The sequence below is a fragment of the Tachypleus tridentatus genome, chromosome 1, assembly GCF_004210375.1.
Source record: "Tachypleus tridentatus isolate NWPU-2018 chromosome 1, ASM421037v1, whole genome shotgun sequence".
Lineage (NCBI taxonomy): Eukaryota > Metazoa > Arthropoda > Merostomata > Xiphosura > Limulidae > Tachypleus > Tachypleus tridentatus.
Window position 1 is genome coordinate 65495096 of NC_134825.1, and position 12351 is coordinate 65507446.

At 34.1% G+C, this 12351-nt stretch overlaps 1 protein-coding gene across 1 annotated transcript; it reads right to left on the reverse strand.

Annotated features, from left to right (window-relative positions):
* Window positions 1–649: 649 nt before the first annotated feature.
* LOC143250720 (uncharacterized) lies at window positions 650–7811 on the reverse strand. Its single transcript, XM_076501657.1, has 2 exons — window positions 7343–7811; window positions 650–3451 (listed from the first exon to the last, which is right to left on the reverse strand). Exons 1-2 carry the CDS (start codon window positions 7532–7534, stop codon window positions 2372–2374), a joined length of 1272 nt encoding a protein of 423 aa, XP_076357772.1. The 5' UTR covers window positions 7535–7811; the 3' UTR covers window positions 650–2371.
* Between the last annotated feature and the right edge of the window lie 4540 nt (window positions 7812–12351).

Below are 12351 nucleotides of genomic sequence, written 5' to 3' on the forward strand. Positions count from 1 at the left end.
TTGACAGTAAAGTGGAAGCTCCAACGACTAGCCTGTTACATTACAAGACCTTGGGCGTGGTCAAATACATCAAACGAAAGAGTTTGACCTCCTGAGTCCAAAACTATAAGTAGATTTCAGATTGGTTGAGAGGCGATAGAGCTATGAGCTAAAGGTTTGAAATTGAAACATGCAAAGCCATTATATGTGCCGCGGCATATATCTTGTGTATTTCTGAATAGATGGCATTGAAATTTGGTAAGTAAATTAAGAGTCAAGTAGAGCATGTTCACGATAAATATATGTTAATTTAGATTATCACAGCTAGAGATACATAAAGTGGAATATTGCTAAACTATCACTCCTGTTAATAATACAGAGAGTATTCTGTAAGTTGTTTTCCCCTCACCATACACTACCATGTGTCTTGACTCTCGGTAACAGTATAAAGTCAAACCTTGAGTTTATAGATTGAGTAAATAATGTCTACAGTGTCTACAGCCTTGTTTCCTTTATTTTTTTTACGATCTATATTTGCGGGTTTTAAATCCCCAATTTTTTATTTATCTTGCAAATTAGCAGAACAAATAATGGTAAAGTAAAATTTGTAATGGTTTTCAAAAATAACAGGTTAGTAAATATATTGTTACTATATTTTCGTATCTGAATGTTTATTGGTCAAGAAAATAGTAACGAAAACGATTTTGTGTGCAAACTTATTCAGTTATTTTTTTAGATATTTCAACCAATCGTCTTTATTAGTATTTCTTCACTTGTTTGTAAAATTGGGTAGTTTTTAAAACTCTCACCAGGTATCGCATGACGTTTCTTTGATATTAGTGTATATCTCCACTTTAAGAGGCAGAAAAATGAAATACGTTCCATATAAATATTTGTATTACTTTCTTAACAGTTGCTACCTAATTAAATTAATTGACATCACAGTTTTAGCAACACCTAGGAATTCAGTTATATAAAAAAATAAACAAAAACTATTATTCCAGGTAATCTACGTTAATATTTTTACCTAATCAGTAAAATATGTTAATACTTTTCAAACTTACTAAGCCTAGCATGCTTTGCTCTACTTAAGAATATCTTAATCTGTAGCAACTAACTACTAACGCAAATTACATGAAACCTAAAGTGTGTATGTATGTGTTGGTAAGATTAGTTTTGTTATAAATAACATAGAAATATATTTGATAACCCCATTTAGTGTCTGTCTTTAATATCTAGTTTTAAATTTTTGAAATACGTTTAGATTTAAAATTTGTTTTAAGGGATAGTTAACGTTTAAGTAAAATAATAAATTAAAAAGGCTCCAGCAGTTTCCACGAAGTTTTCTATTCAGCCAAGAACAACCCGAATTTTTATTCTTAAATTAATATATTTTTTCTACCAAATGTCTTACTTATTCTTTGGCGTTGCATTAGGACACTAGTTTATGTTCATATGTGATTACGTTATTATTATAAGATACACTTAAAGTCGTTTGAAATGCCCTATTTCTACTTAACACTACGGGTACCCCACTTCAAGTACAAAAGTATTCTAGAGATGGCTGGTATAGAAATTAAAACTTTAATTAAAATAAAGTACAGAACAACGTTTCGACTTTCTTAGGTCATCTTTTATTTTAATTAAAGTTGTATAGTGGCTGAGTGGTCGATGCGAAAACATCCAAAGTAATCTCTGCTACGAATAGATTTATAAAAGCAAATAGGCATAAGAAGAGACACTTATAATTGTGCACATAGAAATATAAAATATATTCTAAAGACGGCTGGTATGGGTATTCTTTTATAAATCTGATCGTAGCAGAGATTAATTTGGATGTTTTCGCACCAACCACTCAGCCACTATAGAACGATTGGACGAAACTTGTCCTGTGCTTAATACATTTAGAATATTAATTAGAACTAAATATTATGAAAAGCAGTCTCGAATAACTGGATGTGTTTTTAGTATTTTAGCTGCTGGGAAATTGTCCGGAATCAAGTAGGTCCGTTAAGATATACTGATGAGAGATAATAAAAATGGAAAATGCTGTTTCCTGCCACATGCTCTCAGTATGTCTGAAAGCTTATAATGTTAGAAACTCTTTCAATATAGCATAGACTACATTTGATTTCTGTGGACTTGCCAGAAAGGTATTTATTGTAAAAGTCTATGGTTTTAGAGTTGTCATGATGTGGTTAAAAGTGCGAGAGGAAACAGATGGATTTGAAAGAACTAAACCTATAAGTTGAATATTTAGAGTCTTTTCGTCGATGGACTGGTGGAAATTAAATATTGTTAATGTTCGTAGTATTAGTTATGGGCAAGAGGCAAACTACTAGGAAGTGATCCTTTTATATCTTAACGGTGAACTCACTACCCCCAGAACGTCTTAGTTAGTAGGAACTTCAGTGTTGCCAACGTGTATAATCCACTGATTTTTGTTGTTCTTATTCCTTGGACCATTAACATCGTTTACGTTTTTCATATTAGAAGTTTTACTGACGTGTCTTCTCGTACTTGACACTTCGATGTTGTCGGTATTTGACATCAGAATTTCCTTTTTGTTAACGATCCCAGATGAAACTTCGATGCCATTTTCATTCCAATATGATCCACCTTTTTTATCGGTAGTTTTAGGTATATTTACCCTGTTTTTAATATTTACAGTAGTAATTTGGTTGCTGCTTTTAGGTGATATAAAATCATCGGTGTTATGTTCAGTGCCTTCCGTTCTTTTGCTATTGTCCACATTAATTTCCAGAATCGTCCGCGAATATCCGTTGCTCCTAGCAGCTGAGCCTTCACTTCTGCGTAAACTAGGTCGTTCAAAAGAATGCAGAAAGGTTATTGATGGAAGAAACTTGTACCAATTGGAAGATTGAGCGGTTTTCAGAAATGAAGATCTTGGTTTTTGAAATTGGTCAATGTTAGGTACAGTTGGTGGAGATATATGTCGCCTTTCGAAAGAAGATTGAGGATATTTTGTGGTTTTGTGTTCAGAATTGATAAAATCATTTTCAGTTGAGTGAATGTATGCCTGGAGAACGTTTGAAGATTCAGAAAACCTTATTGGTGAAGGAACTGGACTTGCCATAATTTTAGTGGTTTGTGAAGAATGCTGGCCACTAGAAGAACCAGAGAAGTGCAAAGAGTTTTCAGGCAAATGACTCTGCGGCCAACCATCTGGATATACATCACCCCAAGCGTGATAGCCGAAAGTTCCAGCTTCGTAATGGATAATGCGGAGTTTCCCATGCGGATCCGTGTAGCCATAGCGACCTCGAACGATTCCACTTTCATCTCGATGTTCTTTGCGAAAAGAGTGGGCTCCAAAAAGGCCCGTGTCATAACCGAAGTTATAAGTTCCTCTGTCTGTCTGGGAATGATACTGGATAGGATAGTGTACATAGTCTACTGCTAGTACAGTAGTAACAACAATCAGTTCGATAAACGTGGAAAATAAAGGTCCCTAAAACAAACAAGAGAAAAAATATTATTCATCCATGGCATAGTATTTAGAAACAAAAATTTTGTTTTGACAATTATTCATCAAGTACACATGTTTCATTGTGCTATTATAAAATACAAGTACACATGTTTCATTACAAAATAGAACGAAAATATATTCAATTACTCTACATTGATTTATTTCGTATATCATGGGTCGAGCGTGATCTGTTTGATAGTGAACCCAAAGGTTTTGAGTTTGAGTCGTAGTGCTACTCTTTCACACTTTCAACTCATGGAACGTTATTATAGCGATGGCTAATCCCTCTATTTACTTAGATAATTATATTCTGACTATTGTTTAGCTGAAATAAGGCTTGAAATGCATGTAAACGAAGTTACTTCTTTGACTTTTTTGTTCAAAGTCTTGTTCATTACGGTCATGTTTGAAACTACAAAATTTATTTTCTGTCAATAGTGTAAGATGATCGTATGGTGTATTATGTTTGTTTGTTTTTTTGAATTTTGCACAAAGCTACTCGAGGGCTATCTGTGCTAGCCTTCCCTAATTTAGCAGTGTAAGACTAGAGGGAAGGCAGCTAGTCATCACCACCCACCGCCAACTCTTGGGCTACTCTTTTACCAACGAATAGTGGGATTGACCGTCACATTATAATGCCCCCACGACTGAAAGGGCAAGCATGTTTGGCGCGACGGCGATGCGAACCCGCGACCCTCAGATTACGAGTCGCACGCTTTAACACGCTTGGCCATGCCGGGCCTTGTGGTGTATTATACTTTGACATCAAGCAAAACAATATCAGCAGCCTCGCTAAATGTAGTTAAATAAGTTTTTATTTTAAATCTAAAAATATTATTGGAACATACTATTCATTATTGGCCCGGCATGGCCAAGCGTGTTAAGGCGTTCGACTCGTAGTGCGAGGTTTGCGAGTTCGAATCCCAATCGCACCAAACATGCTCGCCTTTTCAGCCGTGGGGACGTTATAATGTGACGGTCAGTCCCACTATTCGTTGGTAAAAGAGTAGTCCAAGAGTTGGTGGTTGGTGGTGATGACTAGCTGCCTTCCCTCTAGTCTTATACTACTAAATTAGGGACGGCTAGCGCAGTTAGCCCTCGAGTAGCTTAGCGCGAAATTGAAAACAAACAAACAAACAAACTATTCATTATGCACATTTTTGACAAAAATACTAAATAGATTTTGATTTTATAACTGGTGTTTATCTTCCTTCTTTACCTTTTTTAATCTGATATACCTATATAATTTTAAAGGAATTTGTAGGAATATGATTGTACCTCTTATCACCACATAAAACACAATAAGTATTCTACGTAATATCTAATTCCTCCCACAGGTGAAAGCACGTGGCGTACTTCGTGCTTTAACAGAAATTAATAAACATATTTATTTCATCTCTCGAACCGTTCGTGGAACAAACCAGCTGTTCATTCTGACAAGTTATCCTTGAGAAACTCGAAGAACTCTACGGAGAATTGATGTTTTTAAGACCATAATTAAACATGATTTGTTTATTCAAAGACCGTAGCAAACATCTGCCATGCCTGAGCAGTTTAGTATAATTACGTTTATTTAATCATTAAACATCTTTGTTCACGAGACGTGTAGTTACAATTATTACTTCATTACGATGATGTAAGGTATTAACAGGTAACTGATAAAAATAAACTGTTTTGGTTTCTTTCTGTTGTGGCTGCGGTCATTATAACTTCATAAATGTTTAACCTATTTGCACTCTATATAGGAAAGCATATTCCTTACTTCTAACCATAACAAAAAATAACAACAAATTCTCATTTTTATTTATCTATATAGCCTCACTCCTGGTGGCACAGTGGTAAGTTTAGGGTCTGAAACGCTTAAAATCAGATATCGATACTTGAGACCGACAGAGCATAGACAGCTTTTAGTATAGCTGTGTGCGTAACAACAAAACAAACAAATATTAACTTATATTTACAGTTACATAAAAAGAAGTCAGCCAGTCATTTCGAGTCACCATGAAAAAGTATGTAGAATATTTGCGGATGACTTTATAAAGGTTTTATGGATGAGGTACTTTGTCACTTTGAAGGAATATAACCTTAAAATACACCTAAATTGTTATGCAGTGAGCATTTTAGTCACGTATATCAAAAAAGGAAGATAAAACTCGTTTAACGTTGACTTGAATAAATGTATCATCGTCTCACATTGCAAAAGGGGGGAAAAATTGCAAATTTCATTTAAACATTTGACCTACAACTTGACATCAGTGTTAAATGATTTATGTCTCCAGTAATAGGAATTCGAATTCGGGATTTAAGAAGAAATCACTTGTGAACAATAGTGTGGAACACATACAATGATATATACTGTAAGAATGTTCTCCAAGAAAGTTCGAATTCCTTTATCCATTTACGTATTTCTTGTTGAATAGGAGGTTCTTCATTAAAGCCCTTCACATATCCTTTTTTTTTTCTTAGTATATGATACCTCACTAAATATCTTTATATAAAATACATGATCAGTAGGAGGGTTTTTACCAGATGTATATATAAACACATATAATTATTCTTAAGTATAAAGATTCTCACTAGATGTCTTTATATATTATAATTGTAATAATTCAGAAAAAAAAGTTTCATTAAATGCATTTATAATTATAGTTATCAATTGCTATGGATTGTTTATTTTTATTTTTGTTTAACTATTATCAATTCAAGATTTATATCTTTGGACCTTTATTTAAAGTGTATTCACTGCAGCTTTTCATCTTTGTTTTTAATAGAAGGTTTTCAATATATTTTCAAGTCATTCAAATAAATAAAGGAATCGTTCTCTAAAGCTTCAGTATAATTTTTCACATAATGCATAATTAACCCTTCATTTATCGACATGTGTTAATAATTAGGGTGCTAAATAAAGCACTGACTTACAATACTAGGAAAACAGAGAAAGATTTTTCTATTCTAGAACCGTTTTTTATGTCACTTTTTAACACATTTAGTCGTTCTTCAGGTTAGGTGCCGGTAATTTTAATAGAATGAAAATATTATAATAAAAAGCCAGTTATGAATGACCTTAATCTTTGATGATCTAGGTCCCTAGATAATCTTAATATTTTTAGACCGTAATTGTTAAATAACACCAATGTCATATTACCAAATTAATAGTACTTTCCTAAGATTCTTTGCAGTTCCATTTTGTTACTACTTTTTAGCTTTAGACATGAAGGACATTTGAGGCGATGACTATTGTAACAAGGATCTGTTTGGCTCCAGTGATTATGTGATACTCAACCCTCGCATATTAAATAATTCAATGATATTAAGTTGACAGAAATTGTTCACAAAACTTAGAACCACGTATGGAACAAGAAGCCTGTTTGTTTGTTTTTTTTGAGACATTATTTTAAAATATGATGATTTTTGTTGTTTATTTGCAATTAAACACAAATATATAGAATGGGCTATCTGTGATCTGCCCACAATGGGTATCAAAACCCAGTTTCTGGCGTTGTAACTTCACAGACATTCCGTTGTGACACTGGAGAGGGTGGGCATTATGTCTTTAGCTGGTTTTACCAATTAGTTTTGAGATATGCGTATATTAAATCCTGAATAACTTAATACGGATCTCATTATCCAAGTGGCTCACTACTATCGAGTCTGATTAAAACCTGTACGTGACAATATAAACTTTTACTCTATGAACTAGTAAGTGTTGGACTTTCGTGTACCTTTCTTAATTATAATATAGACATATCCTATGAAATTAAATGTAAAATGGCAGTACAAGAATGTGTAGATATCTTTACATTTATGCTTATATAAAAGTATTTAATTTGATATGTGTAACTGAATAAACAACAGAAGAAACCAGGAACTTACCTGATCTACCATGACGGGGATCCGTGTTATATTAGTGAGAGCAGGTGACAAAGAATTTCTTCTGCACGTTAAGACTAAACGTACCAAACTGTGATTGGACTTCTTTGTTCGGATGTTATGCAGCCAGGGGCGAGTGTTAGCAGTCAAATATAGTCCGTGTGGGTGTCTTATGATTTTTCGTTTCATGCTCATATAACTTCGTAATCCAATCTTTCCAGTTCCTAGATAACCCCGACAAACCCCTTCCCACAGGAACTAACTAACACTAAACGAATCAATTATTATTACTACTAGTCTTATCTTGCTTGTTGTTTCACTTCACGACATTCATTCTTATGAAATAATGGCAATATTCATTTAAAACACATTATGCCTGTACTCTGCTGCTTTTAAGAATTAGGAGATTTACCGTTTGCTTTGTAATAATTATTTGATGCTTACTAGCTTAAATTCGACTTGATTTCGAGCTATGACGATTCTTTATGCACAAACTTTATAACGTGTACGGATTCGAATTCCCATCGCACCAAACACGCTCGCTCTTTCAGTCGTGGGGACTGTTATCCACCACGTAAACAATTCAAAAAACAAACAAACAAAACATGTCGTAATCGTAATAGTGTCTCAAGTAGACAGTTACATTCTTACATTGCAAAATTGGACAGACTGTACAACTGAAAGTGCAAGTCTGTAGATTATTGTGTATCAGTTATTATTTGTAACTGGCATTTCTCTCTCTTCAATACATATAGCGTCGTACACTTAATGAAACGTGTAAGTTTTAACAATTCTAAGAATGAGGATTCTTAACTCTTTGTAAGTGATACAATGTTTTCTACTCAAACCGTAGTAAAAGCACATAACTTTAAAAGCACTTTAACTTCAAATAACTTTAAAAGCAATGAGTTTAGAAAAGATGAAAAGAAACAGCAAGGTTGTCGTGTTTAGTCTGTTCGATAGTAGTTTCATTAACAAAGTGGTAAGTAACATACAGTCAGATTAAAATGTGTATGTGGATACGAAGCAAAAAGAGGGGACAAATTCCGACAAATGTACCATATATTTCATTTTAATATTCTAGAAATTAAATTAATGTATTTTAACATGTCGTAAGAGCGTTGTAAATGCTCTCAGCGATACACGATTGGTATGTTAACTGAATATTCTCTTTCCAGCCTTTTATTAGCCTAATATCTGATTTAAAAAGATTCTAAGTGATATATTTCGCGATGTGTTTGGTTCAACATACAGCACCATCGTGTTTTCGTTTCATAACAACGTTAGATATCACAGTTAATGAACTTACTGAAGTATCACTAAAAATTCCAGAGTAAAACAAAGTTCATAAACAAACTATATGCAATATATATGCAAAAACGACTCGTTTGGGTTGAGAAAATATTTTACATAGAAGAACGAACAACGTTTCAACCTTCTTCGGTCATCGTCAGGTTCACGACGCCTTTGGTTCAGGAGATTAGTCTAAATGCAGGGGTATCGAGGCACACTAACCCACAGGGCTCGTACCCTGGATGTGCTTCACAGTTTCGCTAATTTATTTCAACATTTACGTAAACAATGTTACATTGCATTGCAATTATGTTTTAATTATTTTAACTAGTAGCTGTTCCTTGAGGCACAAGCCTTGAATCTGTTTGGTTGCTGGTGGCGCTCCTGTCTTTATAACTTATAAATGTGAAGAATTGAGTTTATTTTATTTTGCTCGTTTTGAATTTCGCATAAAGCTACACGAGAGCGCTCTGCGCTAGCTGTTGATAATTTAGAAGTAAAAGACTAGAGAGAAGACAGCAAGTCAATATTACTTACTGCCAACTCTTATGTTATCTTCTTGCCAAAGAACAGTAGAATTGACTGTAACTTTATAACTCCACCACGGATAAAAGGAGGAGCATGTTCAATGACGGGAATTCCAATTTGCAATCCATCAAGCGATGCCCGGTTCTAACTGTCTATTCCATGATTCTTAAGTTGTTTTTGTGCATATATTTCCTTTACATCTGTGCAATTTTCATAATATTCTTAGAAAAATAACGCAAATTTTCAAGAAAAAATTTTATTCCATGAAAAAAAAAAACACTAGGAGGATATAAACCTGAGGTTGGTGGTTAGAAAAGCTTTTCTTTTAAAAGCTCCGAACATTGTGAAGAATAATTACTCAGTATTTATAAGTTGGACACGTGTTAGAAGGTTATTTTGTGTAGTAAGCATTCTCGCTTACACTTTACTTTTGTTATCCAACCGATCAACTCTCTTGACTTCATAAGTATTTGTGACCGAGGTGTAAAAATCTGTTTTAAAACAATCTTAATAGCTTGATTTCTATTAAACCAAAATATCAGAAAAGGTAATCATAAGCTTCACTTGTCAAGATAACAAATTATTATAGTTTATTGTACACCATGTGTGAAAGTAGCATATTTAAAACATTAACCAAGTGAGAAGTAACAAATATATTTAGAAATTTAATGAGAGAAGACGAGTCATAGGTAAAACTTATATGTTATGCTGCACTAAGGACTTGTACGTTTCAAAGCTGAATAAATGTATTTTAAAGCATGTTTGATTTGATTAAACAACTAACAATTCCAGAAAAAATTACCCACACCTTTTGTTTTCACCATAACTTCCATTGAAAAACTCAAAGTAAGTGCCTTTTACATTAACCAGCACGCTAATCGTTAAGCCAAGTTGCGTCCAACTAAGCAATTAAGAAATATATGCCTACCGTTTAAATCAGTTCGTAGTGTCAAATAAATAGAACAAACGATTTTTTCCAAGAAAAAGTTTAAACCTAAAAGGGCAATGTATTATCGAAATAAACTGTTTTTAAAAAGTACGTATTAGCGTTATATAAGTTTGGTTAGTTGTCTTACTTTTTAGGGTTAAACACAACCAAGACAAATGAATAATCAAGATACAAAAAAGCCAGAAGCTCTCGACAACGTTCAAAGGAGATCACCCGCCCTTCAAATGGAAATTTCGCGTTCAAATGTCAGAACACTTTTGATATGTTATAATTTTGTTTGAAAATATATGATCATGTTTTGAATAAGTTCGTTCAGTATTTGGAAACACATAATACCGTGTTTTAAATTAATACTTGTTAATATTAGAACATAACAATGGATCTCAAAATGCTCAGTGGTTACAGCATTCGACCCTGGTGCAGAAATTTCGCGCTCACCTTTTCAATTTTTGTACGTTGATGTTGTTGTGTTTAATATGATAATATTTAGAGGAAGCTCTTTCAACATCTTTATACATTAAATCCTGAATTTGAGATATTGGTTAGTATTCAAATTAAAAGATGGCATGTTTTCATCATAAAGCCACCTCAGCTTCTCATTTAAAATGAACACTTTTTACACCGTCTATGAAATAAATTCTAAATTAAAATTCTGAATAAAATTAAAAATAGTTCAGAAAAAATGCTAGAAAGAAAAAGTCGCTTAGCAAAAGAAAGAAAATGTAGATGAATAAATAACGTCAATATATCTTAGAGGAAACAAAGCAAAGACAAAATGATGCTAAAAGACATATGAATTCTTTCTGTTCCCTCCATGTCTTCCTGGTGCGTTGAACAGATACAGTACTGTACAAAAGTATTAGAACAGAGTCAAAATTTAGATTTCAAGCTACTTTTAAAGAACAATGGAAGGTAAATCACAGGTGGAACATCAACATTTTATTAATATTCATATTTAGTACAACAGAAACTCAGTGGAAGTATTTGAGCTCAGCAAATAGTTAATATTTCGTGTGTCTTCCTCATACTTCAGTAACTGCAGACAGTCTTTCAGGCATTGTTGCAACATATTTGATCAAACTGTTTTTGAAATTTTGCCCCAAATGTTTCTAATACACTCCCATAATTTTTGGAAGTAACCTTTGATTTGTCAAGTTTTTGATCTATTAAATCCAAGATCTGCTGAAGTGGGTTGAGAACTGTATGGGGGAACCATTGCATCATTTGAATAACTCCAGGAGTTTTTCTTAGCTAAGCGATTTTTGCCTGGGTTGGATTGATGTTTGTGGTCATTATATTCTTGGCAGTAGAATTCTTTGCCAGTATAATATGGAAACTACTGGGTATACTGTGACGGATCAGTATCTGATGGTACTTGCAATGGTCCATTATTCCACCTATTTTGCAAATGTCTCTTGTCGCCTCAGCATAAAAACACCGCCAAACCATCATACTACCTCTCCCATAAATTGAGGTAAGTATCTTTCACCTTTCTTTCGCCTGACGTACAACCTACGCTTTGAAGCAAATATTTCAGACTTGAACGTATCCGTCCATAACACCCTTTTTCAATCATCATCAGGCCAATTTTGTACTTTTTCAGCAAATTTCAGTCTTTTTACAACATTTAGAGACCGAACTAAATGTTTTTAAACTGCTGCACGTCGAAATATTCTATTTTCATTGAGTCTTCTTCTTACTGTAAATCTGGACTCTTTTCTAACATTTTATGCATGATTGTTTATCTCGTGCTTGTGATGAGTGGCAGTCTTCCTTCTCTCTTGAAGGCTGCATAAACGAGGATACTTAACATCAGTATCATTGAGTTTGGGTGTTCTGCCTCTTCCATTCCTGTACATCAACTACTTCGGCCGGCATGGCCAGGTGGTTAAGTCATTCGACTCGTAATCTGAGGGTCGCGGGTTCGAATCCCCATCACACCAAACATGCTTGCCCTTTAAGCCGTAGGGGCGTTATAATGTGACGGTCAATCCTACTATTCGTTAGTAAAAGAGTAGCTCAAGAGTTGGCGGTAGGTGGTGATGGCTAGTTGTCTTCCTTCTAGTCTTACAATGCTAAATTAGGGACGGCCTTGAGTAGCTTTGCGCGAAATTCAAAACAAAACAAACAAGCATCTCCTTTGGCCACAGTTAGCGTTAAACAAACTGTGTACTGGACAGCATTCCCTCCAAATACTAAGTCAAATGCCGCGTCCTAAATTATTCCACCCGCGAACATCTTC

Coding starts and splice junctions, on each gene's coding strand:
- LOC143250720 (XM_076501657.1), bottom strand. CDS start 7,534: ATGAGCATGAAACGAAAAATCATAAGACACCCACACGGACTATATTTG. Junction 3,452..7,342: donor TCCCCGTCATGGTAGATCAG/GTAAGTTCCTGG, acceptor TGTTTGTTTTAG/GGACCTTTATTTTCCACGTT.